Source organism: Neodiprion pinetum, chromosome 6, assembly GCF_021155775.2.
Source record: "Neodiprion pinetum isolate iyNeoPine1 chromosome 6, iyNeoPine1.2, whole genome shotgun sequence".
Classification (NCBI taxonomy): domain Eukaryota; kingdom Metazoa; phylum Arthropoda; class Insecta; order Hymenoptera; family Diprionidae; genus Neodiprion; species Neodiprion pinetum.
The window spans coordinates 28,451,480-28,469,101 of record NC_060237.1 but is presented as its reverse complement, the minus strand read 5'-3'; the positions used below and the strand labels follow the sequence as shown (position 1 = coordinate 28,469,101).

The 17,622-nt window shown below is 39.1% G+C and overlaps 3 protein-coding genes across 4 annotated transcripts in view; 2 read left to right on the top strand and 1 right to left on the bottom strand.

Moving 5' to 3' along the window:
• Window positions 1-17,622, top strand: part of LOC124222077 (nucleoside diphosphate kinase homolog 5) — a 193,799-nt gene that overhangs the window by 45,566 nt on the left and 130,611 nt on the right. Inside the window, exon 3 of the mRNA XM_046632669.2 lies at window positions 12,955-13,127. The gene's annotated coding sequence lies outside the window, so the exon portion shown is untranslated. The remainder of the gene's footprint in view (window positions 1-12,954; window positions 13,128-17,622) is intronic.
• LOC124222076 (uncharacterized) lies at window positions 866-2,817 on the top strand. The gene is made up of 2 exons (XM_046632668.2): window positions 866-1,074; window positions 1,138-2,817. The coding sequence occupies exon 2, from the start codon at window positions 1,173-1,175 to the stop codon at window positions 2,151-2,153; it is 981 nt and encodes a 326-aa protein (XP_046488624.1). The 5' UTR covers window positions 866-1,074; window positions 1,138-1,172; the 3' UTR covers window positions 2,154-2,817.
• Window positions 3,511-17,133, bottom strand: LOC124222071 (transmembrane protein 151B). Of its 2 annotated transcripts, XM_046632658.2 has the most exons (9): window positions 16,784-16,799; window positions 15,893-15,986; window positions 14,720-14,851; window positions 14,013-14,093; window positions 13,004-13,231; window positions 11,591-11,794; window positions 11,152-11,346; window positions 9,236-10,518; window positions 3,511-8,935 (listed from the first exon to the last, which is right to left on the bottom strand). In XM_046632658.2, the coding sequence occupies exons 2-9, from the start codon at window positions 15,911-15,913 to the stop codon at window positions 8,515-8,517; spliced, it is 2,565 nt and encodes an 854-aa protein (XP_046488614.1). In that variant the 5' UTR covers window positions 15,914-15,986; window positions 16,784-16,799; the 3' UTR covers window positions 3,511-8,514. The 2 variants fall into 2 exon arrangements, with proteins under 2 accessions (XP_046488614.1, XP_068993461.1); XM_069137360.1 differs by lacking the exon at window positions 14,013-14,093 and having other exon boundaries at window positions 15,893-17,133.

Sequence of the window (17,622 nt, the reverse complement as noted above, 5' to 3'; positions counted from 1 at the left end):
GATTTCGTCAAATTCGTGTTTTATTTCGCTCGAGTTTCTCTACCGTTTTTTACCGACCTGGTTGAATGAATGTACCTGATTGGTATGTAATTGTAAAGAATTATTTCGCCAGGAAATTTTTCAAACAGCTTTGTACGTTGTACAAAAATTTTTATGCGATTGTCCCAACTTCAAACAGTACCCTGAAATGTTTCAGTTTCTTAAAAATTTGAAAACAAATTCTTAAGAGTCCTATTTTCAGACAGCATGAGCTTGGTTTACAATATCTTTATTTATTTATTTATTGTATACATTTACTGTACGTGCTGCATTTTTTCTGAGACTTGAATAAATAATTATGGGGGAGGGGTAATGATAATGATGAAAGTAATTAATAACGTACTGTCGTTGTAGGCTTGATACAAGCTTTTTGTAAATTTTCGGTAGAAATCACGCATACCTACCTGTAATATAATACACCTACAAGACAGTGCAATTGCTTAATTACGTAGTCAAAAATGAAACGTCGTACGTAAAACTTTTGAAACTTTACATCTCTACGCGCGCTCACGAAATATTTCCAGCAGGTGTCTCTCGCTATGACAAGATAAGCCAATCAGACACTTTGTTGATGCCGGCCGGTCATTTTTTGTAATCCGTAAATCCGTAAGACGTCAAACTGTGACTGTGATAAATAATCAGCGATACACGTTTATTTTAAAATTAATATTAACCTCGATACGTAACCGATAAATTTAAATTGGTCTGCTTTAATTTCATACAAAAATTTCAAATATGCGAGAAAAAATCGGAAAATAAAAACAGTAACCGAGCATCGAGTGCGATGTACGATCAAGTTAACAAAAAACCAAATATCTCATACGTATGTCGTCTATGGTGTTCTAATGTATTTCAAAAACATGGTAAATTAACCTGGAACGATAACGGTCATCTCCAGGGTTGGCAACACTGCCAGCGCGGCAAACCAACATCATCCAAGAGGAAGGTCAAAACAAGTGAAACAATAGCGAAAATTTTGAATTGACGACCGTTACACGGTTGGAGCTGGCCGCGGAATTAACGAGACAAGTCGCAGTTGAGTAAAAGATAGAGGAGCAAGGAAGGCAGGAATATTAATTACTTTATATGTCTTTATAGTGGAATCAGAGTGTCGGTTAAACTAGGAAAACATTATGTGGGATGAGAACAACGGGCAATATCAACTCGCTGACGGGGATTGGGAGATTTTTGCGGAAAAATTGGAGTGCTATCTGCTGACGAAGAACATAACGAACGATGAAGTTAAAGTTGCAATCCTGGTTACGCGACTAGGAAAAGACGCACACGCGTTGCTCAGGAAGCTTGTCGCTCCTGCAAAAATCACACATAAAAAATACGACGAGCTGATTGAAATTATGACCAACGAACTACGCTGCATGCCGTCCGAAGTAAGGGAACGCTACGACTTTCATGCACTTAGACAAGAACCGGAAGAAACAATAGGCCAGTTCGTTACCAAGTTGAAAAACTATGCGTCCTACTGCAATTTCGAAAATCTTAACAATGCTTTGAGAGATCAGTTCGTGTGGGGAGTGCAAGACGAAGAGATACGTGTTGCATTGTTTGAAACAACAGAACTGACCTTTGAAAAGGCCGTAGAAGTAGCAGTGGTGCAAGAAACAGTCGGTAGAGAGATGGATATGTCCATTTCTACGCAAAATCAAGATATAATTGAAAACAGGGGAATGCCAGAGGCGACTTTCCGTTACACGGTGAGGAATTTGTCCAAGTTGGATTGCGAGCGGCTATCGCCAACTTTCTACGTACGCAATCTTCCGTGGAATATTTTGGTAAAGCCTTGTACTAACCATATAAGAGATCACGAATCGAGGAAGTCCCTCGGCTTCTTTTTGGAATGCAACAGGGAAAACGATTCGTTCACATGGAGTTGCTACGCGTCAATAGAGTTCAGGCTCCTCCCCCACAAGAAAAATCAGAAAGCTCTTACCGGAAGAACTGAACACTTATTCTGCAGAATGGATTATGACTGGGGATATCGGGATTTTATTTATTGGGAAGATCTGCTTGACAAAGAACAAGGCTACATTAAGAATGACTCTATCGTGCTCGAAGTCCATGTGGTAGCAGGTGAGCCGCACGATGTTATGGACTAGTACAGTAAGAAACATACGGAACATGTCCGTCTCAAAAATCAAGGAACAACGGTTGTTACGTCAAGTCACTCTCAGGAACTCTTACCGCATCCAACAAAATCTGTATGTGTGCGTATGTATATATTCAACTATCAATGCATATCGCGGGAAAAATTCTGAATCACTTTCTGTAATATCCTAAAAATATTATAATAATGATGATGATAATAATAATAATAATAAGAAGAATAATAGTAGCCATAATCGTGTAACATTTCGACTAAAGACGTCTAGATTGTATTTTATTAATGACATTTCCTAGGGAAGTTACCTCTTTCTTTCAGCTAGTGCATGTTGACACAGATCTTATTATCATCATCTTTTTACCTTTAAACCGGACGCTGAAAGTAGTTATTATAATACGCAACTATTTATGATTGGGCACACTCAATTGTTAAACTGTAAGCATCGTGTTATACACACACCCACATCCATTATACGCTCGTATATGCCTTATATGTCATCGTCATCGTCATCATCATCATCATTAGTATTACAAATTTAACTATATAATCCAAATCGATCCTTACTGGAATAAAATATAAGTACGTATAGTTATGAATATAAAATAACAAGGTTGCCAGTATCAGCATTTATTCTCTCCCACTGTTAATGTATTTTTTCATGAATACAGGGTGTCCCTAAATTGCCTCCCACGGACTAGCCAGCATGATACCTCGTTAAAATCCAACCGAGAATTTCTTTTTCTGAAGCTCGTCCGACGCATAGTTTTTGAATTATAAGCGATAGCGCTAGGCCAATCAGAGTGCACCATTTCATCTAGATTTGCCGCCACGGAAATTGCTGTTTTGTTCGACTGGGTAAATTATTATTATTCGTTTACGAATTAAATATCGGCACCTCCCCTCTCTCGCTGCTGTACCCCTTATGCTTGAGGATGCGCTTCTGTTTACTCACACAAGTGTGCGCCCATGAATGTGCGGCCGGCAGCGTGGCCGCGGCAACAATACCGAGGTCAGCGCCCGAGAAGGGGTACAACAGGGAGTGAGGGGAGGTGCCGATATTTAATTCGTAAACGAATAATAATAATTCACCCAGCCGAACAAAACAGCAATTTCCGTGGCGGCAAATCGAGATGAAATGATGCACTCTGATTGGCCTAGCGCTATCGTTTATAATTCAAAAACTATGCGTCGGACGAGCTTCCGGAAAAGAAATTCTCGGTTGGATTTTAACGAGGTATCATGCTGGCTAGTCCGTGGGAGGCAATTTAGGGACACCCTGTATATGTAATATTTATTGTTTAATATCCTCATATTGTTATAACATATTGTTTAATACATTTTTTTTAAATATAATAGATTTTGTTCGTCATTATAAATTACGCTGTACGGCACTGTTTTAATTCTTAACTCGTCATCATCATTTTCATTCGGATCGACGAGGAGTTTTTACGTTAGAATTCGTTTTTTCTATTTTTTTGTTCAACATCGCTTGAGAAGAATTTACCTACATTATATATGCAAACTGCTATATACATTTTTTGTATTTGACAACTAACAAACTTCTTCTATCCTTATACTTCATTAAAAACCCAAAAGAGTCTGGAATTTTTTTCCAATGACTTTTCCCGGAAACTCTTGGTATAGTCCTGGAATCTAAACTCTCGATTGCGGCAGACATCCTGAATTTGTAGAAAAAAAAATGTATTACATCGATGAAGAAATTGAATACAAAAAATTTATAAAGCCAATCTGAGATATCGTCGTGGAATCTTGATCGAGATGTCACGGAATGCCCCATATACACATTATTTCGTCTAATCCGTGTTTATTTCGCTCGAGTTTCTAAATCGTTTATTTATAAAAAAAATGCATTTCCCAGATCACCCGAATACCTAGTATGTTATTGTAAAGCATTATTTCGATGGACAATTTTTCAAACAGCGTTACATGTTATTCAAGAATGTAACTTGCAACGATAATCACGCAAAAGACAAAAGACAGAAACGACGCGACTTGTATTATTCAACATTTATTATTCACATTATTGGCGTACAGTAATGATGCAATATTCATATATCTATACATTTAATAACTTCTTTTTCTTTCTTTTTTTTTTTTTAATCGTAATAGTTAGATTAGGTACACTTTGACTGAACGACGCTTCGCAACTACTTATAGATTATCGTTTCTATTTTTTAAACGTTCTTATATATTTTTCACGCTGACTATTTCCTCTTTACTTCATTTCATATTCAAGAGCACTTGTTTAAGACGGCATAAGTTTGGTTTTACATATTTATATTCAATAATTTTATTCGCTCGTGGTATTTATTTAGTCATCTCTTTGTGCTATAGTCGATGAGAGAAGTAGAAAGAAGGAACAAAACAAATAACGGCCATTCTGCTCAGCTTGAAAATATCTAAAATTCGTGAATTCTTTTTTCCGTTCATTTCGTTCCTTGGATTGTCTAACAAGTATGCGTATAAATATATGTATATACAATTATATATATATATATATATATATATATATATATATATATACAATTGTATATATATATACGTATAATTAATATTATGAATAACAACTGATGCCACGCGATTCACCATCGGTATGAAATCCCATTAGCAATGAGCGAAATAACGCGATAATTAGTTTATTTTTTCAACCTACTTCTTACAGTAGGTACATATCGTACATGTTCAATATGCGCTGCGTGCGAATAATTATCAGGGAGTGGTTTGACAATAATAGTAATAAAAATAATAACGATAATAATAACAACAACAACAATAACAACATATCCTCATTGCACGCTGAATAGAAACTTTTTACAAATTGACGATAGGAATTACGCAATACCTATAATATAATAATACACCTACTTTTGCTCATTATATAGCTTTAGTCAAAAATACGCGGAGATTACATTACAAGCTTTAAAGTGTAAATACAGTAAATATATATATATATGTATATTATTTTAGTATAATTGTCATCATCATCATTGTTATTGTTATTACTATTATTATTAAATTATATCGATATTATACTTGAGTAAATTAATAACTATCGACGCGTACCTCGATAAAATTCTGAACGACTTCCCGAAATATCCTTAAAATACAATAATAATAATAACAATAACAGTAGCAATAATAAAAAAGAAAAAAAAAAAAAGATTTTATCGAAGTACATATTTTAATGATTACATTCCGAAGGCAAGTTGACTCTTTTTTCAGCTACATTATCATCTCCTCCTCACCCTTAAACCGTATGGTGAACGTCGTTATCCCATCGCGGAGGGTTTTACAACGTTGTAAAAGCCGCTTCCGAAATTGTTCTTAGATACTCGCGATTAGTTCCCCGTTCACGGGTAAACTTTCTTAGGAATTCCCTTACGGTTGCGAGAGCATGGTCTAACGATGATTTATAATTCGAGCGTCGAGGCAATTTATCTTGTACGTTATCGAAATATTATACTATTACTTCTATTACGTGTATATCGTAAGCCCGCGCTACGTCTTTTATCATACAGTGTATATATTAATTTTAACGCAACGTATATATATACGTATAATATTATAAATCGAAAGCAGTTTAATTTTATTTCGTTTTGTCATTTTTCTAATTTCATTAAATTTGGTCTCAAATATAATCGACTAAAGCATAAAACACGCCGACAGTATTTCAATTATGTAATAACGCAATAATAACAATAATAGTATAAGTACGTGTCGGAGTATATAATTCTTACGTTACGTCCTAAGGCCCCGTTATATATATAGATTTATAGGTATATGTATACGACCGCCGACGTACATAATATAAGGTACTTACGAGATTTATACTCTAACAATTATAATTATTTTACAATATGTATACGTAGCAATAATCAACAAATAGAACACCTGAACGTTGAGTATAGGTATATGATAATACAATAATTATACAATAACATAATAATGCTTGTACGTAATGCGCAGAGACGCGCGTCACTGATCGAGAAAATTCGCTTAGAAGACGTATATAAATGACTTTTTTTTTCCATCTCTCCACGCTGCCTAGATTATTTTCATTATTATTATTATATTACCATTTGGAAGGAATTGCATCAGTTTATTTCACTATCATATTGTAGTAGTAGTAGTAGTAGTAATAATAATAATAATAATAATAATAATAATAATAATAATTTGTAATTGTGCACGCTTAATTGTTACTTTGTGAGCATCGCGTCATCTATAATTCGTATGTATCTCTGGATTGTATATCATCGTCATCGTCATTATTATTATTATTATTATTATTATTATTATTATATTTATTATATGTGTAATTGCGCGCAAAAATTCCCACACACGGTGTGTGCCCTGAATATTTTAATTAAGCTCAAGCTTCAAATCAACCCTGACTAAGATAAAATACAGGTATAATATATATTATAGTTATATATATATAAAATAACTACTTCGCTAGTATCACGATTTTTCCTCTTTCTCTCTTTTTTCAACACATCATTCCCACCCCCGGGACTTGTCGCACTTTTATGTAATACCGAGACTGGTATTCGTTCATAAAATCATCCTTTCCTCGATTTATTATAATTTCGCAGTTATACGCCACGCATGTAATCGTGTCGATCATATTTGATTAATCTCTGAGAACGGTTCGCATTATAATAGATTTTTTTTTTTCTTTGTCATTATTAATTACGCTGTATGGCACTGTTTTAATTCTTATTTCGTAGTTTTCATTTTCATTCGGATTGGCAATGAGGTCTTTTCGATATAATTTATCTTTTTATTGGTTTAACAACGCTTAAGAAGAAGGTAGACAAATCTAATCTTTTTGGGTGGAAAATAGGTGGAATTTTGCGAAAATTGACGACGATAATGTATACTTTTCGAATGGATCTTTCTTATTCTCTGAAATGATTTCCGACCGGCGCGTATCCGAGAATAAATTTGCAATATAATACGCTCGCCGGGACGTGACATTTTCGTAATTTCGCGCATTTCTCGGACGCTTTAGCTAATTGAGTGTATGTATATTTTATACATTATCTTGGACACTCAACGCTTTTCGCTCTTCGAATCTTTTATGTATGTAAGGTATAGGTATATGTGTGTATATATGCGTATATTCATATTTATTACCTAACTGCGCGGCACAGCGATTTAAGCCATAAGTTTATCGAGCGTACATCTTCCTGATCTTTTGAGTGATTTTTTTTTTCCCTTAAGCCTTTTGCAAACCCTTGCTGCCGTGGGTCGCTACGCGTCTTATCGCTAATAACTTACTTACCTATAGTTACTCGCTGACTTAGCATAATTAACGTTATACATAGATCCACCAAGACAAGTTCGATCTCGGAATGCAGCGGTTCAAAATCTCACATTCGTTAGCTTACAAATATCCGCATGTAAGAACACTGGCTCAAAAACTTTCTTTAAATATCAATTATACGCTTAGTCCTTATGCTAAAAATGAAAACAATGGAACATCATTTAGCACATCACACTCAGCAATTATGCGGAAAAAATAGCATCGATTAGAAAGAGAAAAACTATTCAGAATAACAACGACGATCAACCTTTCGGCTTCTGGTCCTTGTAAAAAAAATGAACACCTAATTATCAGTACCTGTAAATATACATTACACCTATAGATATAGAATATAGTAATAATTGATCGACATTCGAATTAAATTTTTTCAAATTACATACTAACGTGGCACTTTTTCAGCCCTTATATATTTTGACTTGTTGAGATCAATGATCCTTTGAAATTTAAAAGTAACACATTTTCTCAAGGATAAATTGAAAAGTTCTCTACATGAGTCTACATCTCTATAGTCAAATCGTGCGTTAAATTTGAGCGATCGAGTTCCGCAGGAACGATTATACCTGTATTAGGAACCAACACATCGGAAGACGCCATTTGTCGGCAAAAGTTATCTAACAATTTTTTTTCTCGAACTCCTTATACTCTCTACTAAATCGATACAACAAAATAAGGGCTCATCAGTTTGCCACAAGTTTTTCGTGTCCTATAATTCGCATAATTTGCATAAAACCATCAGCTGATCACTTTCTCCGACGCCATATTGCTTATATATAGCTTCGTCCATACGTTGGTTCCCAATACCTTTCAGAAGGACGTAACATCTCGTACGAAGTATACATGTATAGCAAATTTTGTCAACCGAATGAAACAGAATATTAGAATCATTGTAATCCTGTCAGAGGAACACTTTGCCCCGAGAAAGATGTTGAAAAATAATATAAGCAGCACTGAGGTAAAAAACTTTTATGACGTCGTCGAAAAAAACTGTTCTAACGTATCGGACTTGTTATAAAGAGGTTTCCATGTTTATATTGACCTTCCTGCTCCCTGGACGATTCCTCGAAAACTCGATCCTGTCCGTCAGGCTCCTCCGGAAGTCACGATCCCCGTTTCTCCTCGACGACGTTCTCTCCGTCAGGGAACGCGTCAGCCTCGAAAGACGGCCCCCGGATTCCGGCTCCTGCTCCCGGCAGCAACCGCTCGAACCGGAAGCTCCGTCCTCCGAAACTGTCCGCCGATACTGACTCGGCATTATAACTCTGCTATTCTGTACCGGGATTACTACGTCGTAGGGCATTCCGTCACCCTGACAGCGCCTCTCGACTCCCCGGTTCCCCGAGAATAAGTACTCCGGCTCTATGCTGAACGTACGATGGTGTTTCCGGACTCCGGCCCCCGGGGTTCGCGTCTCACGCTCCGTGAAGGACCTGTTGAAATCAGTTGAAAATATGAGTCCCGTACGTCGGATAGTCACTATTTACCGACCGTGTAAAATGGCACTTCCCAGTTTTCCCTAGTTTTCAACCAACGGGAAGGCAGGAGAACTAGGGAAGTCGTACTAGATGCTCACTTTTTCTAAAAGTCGAATCATAGTGTGCGACATTTACCGCGGTCGGTAAAAACGGGCTATAATATCATCTTCATTTCTAATCTACCGAGACGAATTCAACTTTCAATAGCGATCAATTAAGTGAAAAAAAGCAACGATGAGTCGAATCATAACCGACCGCTTGAGTCTGGAGAGAACAGGAAGATCCAGGGCATCCTCGTAGTCCGGTGGATTTTCGCTGGGCACTAAGGTCCTTCCGCCGAACGGATCGCTGGGGCATATCTCCTGAATGGGACTGGCGAAAATGAGGGTACGCGAGCTGTCCCGTTTGTGCATAGATGAGGCCTCGCTGAGGCGTCCTGAACTGAGGCTGTCGAGGCTGCCCTGAAATAGCTGCTGCCCCCTGCGCGGCATGCCACTCTCCAGGGTGTTGGAGTTGACGTCGATCCTCTCCCAATGAGCACCGCAGCATTGAGGGTTGCATCCGCGGCTGGTAGATGCGACATCGCCGTTCTGCTCGAGGCCAACGAGGTTCTGGAGTTCCTCGGGTGTGACGAGAGTGTATCGCCGGCGGTGCTGCTTGAGGATGGACTTGATGCAGAAGTAGGTCCTGGAGCTGGGTATCTTTTTCGGGCGCTCAGCGGGGGCTTCGAGGGTTTTCGGAATCGCGCCGCGACTCGTACCGGCGATACGTCTCGGGTCGAAATCGTCATCCTCCTCAAGGATCAGGGCCTCAGCCCGTGTGCCGAAGTCCGACTCAACGGTCTCATCGTGCTCGAGGATGTTCTCCAGGCTGAGCCGCGCCGCCCCGCGACCAAAGACCGGAACACTACCGCAGAAGAGCTGGTCGGAGCTCGTCCTTAGGTTCGGTTCCGAGTTCTCCCTCGGGATATGCCGCGGCTTCTCCTGCGGGCCCGTTCTTGTCGATTCCGAACCTTGGCTCAGCGCCTCGGCCGAGCCGCGACTCGACCCTCCGCCGATCAGCCTGGGCACGGGATCCGGATGCCCGACGCTCATCGGCTCCTCGCTGCAGCTCGAACAGGGTCTGCCGATATTACCGACCGAGCAGTTGTCCTGCGCCTCCTCCGGCACCTCCATCGAGCTTCGGTTGCTCCCGCCGGGAATCCCCGCCTCGCAAACTTGTCCGTGACACGGACACTCGCAGCCTCCTCCCGAGGAACCGCCAGCCGCCTCCGGGCACTGCTCGACCCTCACTTCACCCTGGAGGTCGTACGCCCTCTCGTACAGTAGCGCCTCCGAGTAGCTGGGCACCATGTCTGTTGCAGGCTCCTCGCTGACTCCGGAACGAACCGGAACCGGTGCCGGTTCCATCAGCAAAGCCTCGCTGTAGCTCGGAACCAGCATGTAGGAACCAGGAGCGCTGAGCTGGCTCGACGAAGCGTGAATCGGCTGTCCGTTTGCGGTCGGTGCGTCGTAGTTGACGCCGAAGAGTTTTGTGATCTGAGGAAATCGGTACAATTTTTTTATTTATTTATTTTTATTTACGGAAGAATACTCAGGTCCGGTTGCTCCGATTCCAAAGTTAGTAATAAGCAAAGTAATTGGTTAAAAAACCTGCACTCGCTAAATATGAATTAGTTATAAGTGTGCCACTGGAAAGAATCAGTAAATAGGCAATGGAAGACAGTGACAAATTAGTGAAAAGTCACTGAAAGTATCAATTTTATTTCTGCCAATGATAATAATCACGAATGAAAAAACATCTCTATTGTGTAAAATAGGATAATGCATCCGAGCGAATTGAAATGACAAGTGTTAAGATATCGGCAATATGAGAGAATGTTTCACGATTCAAACTTTCACGGTGCTTCAACTCTGGCGCGTCTGTGATCCGATTTCAACGTTTCCTTAGATTGTTGATATCGTAGCTTGTGCCGTTCGAATTTGTTCAGATTCATTTGTGTAACATTGCAGGGATGTCATTTGATTCGTGTTCACCATATCGTTTCCAAAAATTACATTACTGGAGCTTTTTTTCAACCGGTACTTTTCTCTCTTCCTAACTTTCGATTCATCGTCAGCTGACCGTGGATCCCATTCACCCTCGACCGGTAAAATTTGTTGATATCCTACTTGGTAATCGGTGTACTGCGTGTTGCACTCGATGATGATCCTTAAGGGCCAGCTGAGGAGAAGGGCGCTCAGACTCCAGTAGACGTAAGCGTTTGTGAACCAGGGTTTTCCGAGGACAGCAACAAGGGAGGTTGGGTTGAAGTTGTAGCCCAGATCCAAGCCCTCCCGCATCTCCATGTAGTCGTCCCTGTGCTCCTGTGAGTGTTCCGTGCGCGTACGATTCGATCGGAAACACGTCATGTCGGAAGAAAATATGATTCAAGGAGTGGCGAGAGATGAAGTGCCGTAAAGTCCTCGACGTCTTCGACGCATCGATACAGGTATACATACAACTCGTTGTTAACGGAGCGTTATATCGCGTTCGCGAAGCATTAGGCGGATTGAAGTATCAATTTTTCCTATCCTCGACCTGCTCTACCAAGTGATCAATTCGTTTTACCTGTTCAGCGAAGAATCTCGACCTCGCCTCCTCGAATTCGGTCGCTGACCTCATGTTCGAAAAGGCGAACCCCTTCGTAAGGGATATTTTCGTTATCGGCAATTTCGGGTCCAGGAGTAACTCCTTGCTGATGTCCTTGACGCCGCAGTAACCGTAGAAGTAAAACGAGGTTGCAGCGTGGGTGTTCACCCTCTCGTAATAGACCTGAGGCAAACGCGTTTCTTCGTTTATGTATAAAAAGTTATACGTGTATAATAATCAATTCCTTCATGCCTTCGCGCGTTTATTACCGTCGTTATTAAATTTATTATACAGCCGATCTCAAACATCCGGTCGGTTTGTAAACCAGCGTAGATTCGTCCCGAAGCCTGCGTTTTATCGCACAAAAAAAAAAAATTATTTGATATTAAGTATAAAAAGTAACAATAAAATCGAAAGAAAGGAAAAAAATTCTGCTCGCCGGTCTGATAATAGAACGAATAGAACGAAGGCGGGGGCGAGAGAGCGGAAAGAAATCGAGGAGAAAAAATTCACAGGCGTTTACCGTGAATAATCTTTTAGCCTAGGGAGCTGACGGCAACGGGATACGTAAGGAATTAGAGGCGGGTGGTCCGTAAATGAACTTCCATCCAGCAGCAAAGCGGATAGCGTGTAGCAATATAGGGGAACTTTGAAAATAACCTTGAACAATACCCAGAGGTTGGACGGGCATTATGTAAAAGTAAATCAAGTGCCCTGACCTATTTTATACAGAGACCCTCGATTTAGCGGGCCAACACTGGAGCCAAATTCTTCAAATCCTCTGTCTATCTGTCTCATTCTATTTCTCTGTGTATCCTTCCCGGTTAGCGAGCAGCGAAGAATAAATACCCGAGCTTTGACGAAAGAGCAAGGAAAACACCAAGAATTTGAACGAAAACAGAATTTGAAATATTGTTAAACGAAATTTATACGGAGCAGAAAAACTGTGTCGTGAAAACCCGTCTCGTTGCACCTGACGGTTAATTATAATTATACGACTATGGAGTTTGCAGATTGACCGAAAATCAACACTTCGTGTTAATTTCATTACCAGATAATAATCTGAATATAACGAGCCATTGTGAAATGAGATCGAACGAATCTCCCAGCTTTTCAACAATTTTTAAACGTTTTGAAACGAAGCTTGGAATTGGATCTTCAATGTAAGCTCAACTTTTCTTTTTTTTTTATTTGCGAAGAGAGCTTCGTAAAAAGCTTAAGAACGTTGTAATTTGATACACACCCAACGTACGTACGACAATCTCGCGATAAAGTTGACAAAAAGTAAGTATCGATTTTCGGCGAGCCGACATACTCAACGGATAATCGCTTGCGTGTTTCAGACCTTGGTTCGGGGAGATCAGAGGATGAGCAGTATCGCCCGTGACGTACCTGAGTCGTGGTGTAGTTGTCACCGTTCCTGTACCTCGTTATCTGGCGTTTCCTGCGGACGTAGTGATAAGATATCGCCTTCCACCATATCGTCGCCTTGGCCATCTTGAGCTGTGCTAATTTTGTGAGTATGCTGTCCTGGCTCCTCGCGTGCAAAAGGTCGATCCTTATCGGCGAGTGGTAACACTCGACCAAGTAGACGAGGTACAGCATGCCCATGAATGCCACCTCGAGGACAAAGAGGCACCCCAAAGTTGAATGAAAGGATTACAACGTTTATTTCTCTTTTGTTTTGCAAAGTGTGTTTTCTCCCTGCTTCTCTCTACCTCCTTCTTTCAAGTATTTCATTCCCTCTGTCGAGATATTGGCTCGTCAGGTTTTCACGCGGAATTGGGGAAAAAAATTCTATCAGACCTTTGATACCGTTATTCTCCGATAAGATTCTTTGAACATGACTCTCGTCTCGTGAAACCAATATCTCAAGTTTTCGCGTTAATTTTTGAATTGTACAAGTTTTATTGCATTCTTCGCTCGATATTGCGTCGCTGAGAACCTTGATTTACAATTTAATTGAAATTATACCTTGGAAATATTACTTTTTCCTTCGCACGTATATTAGATGCGATACACACTGATACGCGGTGACGAATAAAAAAGATATTAACTTCTGCCAAGTTATCTCATGCTCGCACGAGAGGGTTTGTTCGGGTCTAACGAATTTTCGAGTGCATCAATTAAACACTTTCTTCTATCGATAAAAACTTGACTAACAGCTGAACATCCCCGCTGGCAATTAAAACTTTGCAAATGACATCCGAGAGAGAAACGAGAAAATATTATTCGAAACAGGTATATAATGTGAAACTCGAAGAATTTCGCAATAGTATTTGAAAATAGGATCAGGACGATTTTCATCTTTTCGAAAGCGAAAAATTTCACCATGATTTGTATTACGTAGATGTTAGAAAAAGAAGATATCGCAACTAATACAATGTGTGAAAATACTAACCGGTATGTAAACGTAGCCGTCGTCGCATGGCGAGACGTGTTTTGTACTAGTAATCGGGTACTTCAAAAAGTCAATAACAACCTGAAAGAGGAAATAATATTTATTGGTAATAATTCGGTCGATTGACGGTATTCTGGTTAAACAATGTGACGAAAAGTCAAGGAATTACGATGGACCGTAAGAAAAAACCTAGTTTTGTTTTTATAAATCGTTTTCAAACTGCAGCTCTGCTTCGTAAATTCAGTTAAACTCAAATTTCGGAAATTGCATTTGTTCAAATTCTAATTATTTGTGCAAAACGCATCGATACTATGTGTTTTTGGATCCAAATTTACGTATTCAAGGTGTATGTACATCTTCTGAAACTTTTCTTCATTAAAGCTGCCGAAAATCACCCAACAAGTTTTTCGAAAGAACGTCAGTGAATTCTGTATTTTTGTTACGGGAAAGGTCGGGTCATTTTATTCAAGAAATATTGTCGCCACCCCGTATAAATTATAGGCAAATAACGTGGCGTCGGTATCATGTGACGCAATTTGTAGCTTTCTGCGGGGAACTTTGTACCTATAACACAGCATTGTGGTAAATTAGTTCCGGCATTGTGCCGTTGCATGTTACGTTGGTGAAAATGAGTCGGCTAAAGTTTGGCCCTGCGACCTTCGCTTCGAATTATAAAGGCAAAATATCACAGGCGTTGAAATATTCACCTTCGTAACGTTCGCGCATCTGCACCAGGTCACAGCCGCTAAACATCCGTATATCAAAACTGACAAGACCAGACACTTGCAGTTTGCTTCTTTCTGTAGGGCGCCGCAAAGCGTCTGCGGTATTGGCCGCTGCTGCAGTGGATCAATCACAAAAATTTTTAAGAACATTTGTGCACATCGACACACGGTGATTAAATAAAATGTCGAATTCGATTTTTACATATTTCAGATCAAAGAGAAACTACTTCGTTGGTTTAATTCGTTGCATTTCAAATTGGAAAAAGATTAATATTTTTATTTTCTTTATGCCAATCGGTATTAAAATCCGAAAGTTTTCCACTTCAATAACAATTCTCGGTAATACTGTAATCGAACTGGCATTTTTGCAGCTCTACGATACGTAATCTAACGGTAAATTAAGGTCAAGGACGTGGGTTAATTATAATTTGCTCGCACGGGGTTATACTATTTGCGGAAACACGTGTAAATTATTATCCCCCCGGGGGAAGGGGAAAAAAAATCTCGGAGAAATTCACTCCGCCTGTAATTATTCCCAAGCGTGACATCGCTTTTTAAAATCATTTCTAAACGGGAAATTATCACCCTCTGGAGAGAATTAGTCGTTGGAAAGTGTGATCAACCCTTTAAATCGCGATCGCGGTTTAGTATTTTTAATGCCATATATTTATTTTTGAGTAAAATAAAAATGTTGCGGTGCGCTTTTGTTTGGTATTGCATACAGAATTTTGCTGCTGTATTCCTTTTTTTTTCATTGCGATTCGTAGCCTCTGATATTAGCCAAAATATAAGACGTTTTACGCAATTGATAAAAACTGACTATAGCCTCCCAGCTTAAGTAAAAAAATTTCTTATTAGCTGCAGTTGCGCGGATAGAAAGTAACTTGCAGATTTGAGTTTATGAAGAGCCTGCGTCATCTATGCGGGAGTTTTTGAGCCACGTTAATAAACACGTGACCGAAACTTAACACCGTCAGAATCTAAAGCAGTAGCCTTTCAAATAAATTTTCTCCAGAGGGTGTGATGTACGATACATCTCTCACTTTGACAGTGAGATTATTTGTCGAAATGCAGTGTTCAAGGTTAAGAATAAAAAAAAATTAAAAAAAAACTGCTCTTCCGAAATATAAAATTTTTGCATAAAATATATCTTACCTCTTCAGCTTCCTGGTTCATTTTTGCCCCAAACAGTTAGTTTCAGCGGAAACTGATCGACGATCATCAAGTTTGAATCACGGTGATTCGATTTCTTGTATAAAAAAAAATATATATATATATATATACAGGTATATATATATAATATATATCTTATTGCACTATCGTTGCACAATTTCGGTCTGTAGTTGATTTCTTGTCACTTTCAATATCTTCGTAACGCATTACTGAAAGTTTACTGCAACATTTCGACCGAGTGTGTAATACTGTAGGTTATTTGTAAAATTGGGAGAAAAATTATGCGTCGAAAGCAATCGCTCGCCCTGAGATGCATTATACAATACCCTCCGTCTATCGCGTATACGTCAAGCGTTGAATAAAACCGACATCCCTCTGACGCGTGTCCGATTAATAATTATCGACACGTATGTTTTCACCCATATTAACCGCGTAAGGGTTTATTAATATTGAATAAAATTTTATTACGATTGCTTTTACTTAACAATACACGGAATTCTACTCTAGCGAATTAGCAATATTATAACTGATTGTCATTCTGTTTAATTCTGTGTTAGGTAATTAATAACATGCCGAGTGTTTCCTCGTATTGCAGATAATTTTCATTTCGCACTACGATTTATTATACAATTATCTGTGGACTGCTACGAATCAACGTTGAATCATAATAACAAACAACAATATTCGTTATACATTGTACGCAGCAACAAATGTACAACGCACGCACGGAATGTATTATAAACATACTTTATATTCCCGTTAAAAAACGTGTACACGTTATCGTTGGTGTTGTTGTTGCTGTTATTATCATTATTATTATAAATACCATTATTATTCTTGTTATATTATTTAATTTTTATCACAATTTATCACCTCATCGCGGCAACGCGAATCGGTTTTAGCACAAGCTCGCGACAAGCCGACTCCAGTTTTACCCTAATATCAGTCGAATTTTTGTACTTTTCATTTTTATAATCCGAAGCCATGGGTGGATCCGCCTCCAAAGAACGTTTAGGGGTAACTGCCGACGCCAGTACGGCGCCCGTCGTACTGCAACCGGTGAAAACGTCGACCCAAAACCACCCCTAGAGAAAATAAACCCCTACTAACCGTCCCGACAACCCTTACCCGACGTATTGATAACAGGCCAAAGTATTTTCTTTTACTTTTCTTTTCTTGTTTCTCGCGTTATAGATTTCTTCAACAAATACAGCCCCCGTGTCCTTCGCGTTTTTATTCATACTTCACTTTCTCATTTTGTTGGTTTTTTTTTTTTTTTTTTATTCTTTATTTATTTATTTTTTTTTTTCCTTCACTTTCTTCTCCAACGTTTTCAAACAAACGAAACAGGTTCGCGAATCCGTAACTCGCTCATCAAAGTCTATATCGATCGACAATTTGATCACGTGCTTTTAATGTGTAACGATATCGAGTTTTGTTTATTTGCACGTAGAAATATAGATGTGAAATTTTTTTTCCCGCCAATTTGCACGGCTTCACGTGCGATATTAATTCGTGCAATATTTCAACCTTGCAAAAATGATATCCAAGTTCTTGATCCGTTTGAACGAATACTTACGGCGGTTGCGAAATCGGCGCTAATTTCAAAGTGTAGTGTTATGTAATATTTTTTTGAAGGCACGAGGTACGGTTTTTGTAAATTTTGTTCACTTACGTCGTTTCGAGACAAGCGGAATTGTTCCATCTGGGTA

Coding starts and splice junctions, on each gene's coding strand:
- LOC124222076 (XM_046632668.2), top strand. CDS start 1,173: ATGTGGGATGAGAACAACGGGCAATATCAACTCGCTGACGGGGATTGG.
- LOC124222071 (XM_046632658.2), bottom strand. CDS start 15,913: ATGAACCAGGAAGCTGAAGAG. Junction 14,094..14,719: donor GATGCGCGAACGTTACGAAG/GTGAATATTTCA, acceptor TTCCTCTTTCAG/GTTGTTATTGACTTTTTGAA. Junction 11,795..13,003: donor ACAACTACACCACGACTCAG/GTACGTCACGGG, acceptor CGTTTGCCTCAG/GTCTATTACGAGAGGGTGAA.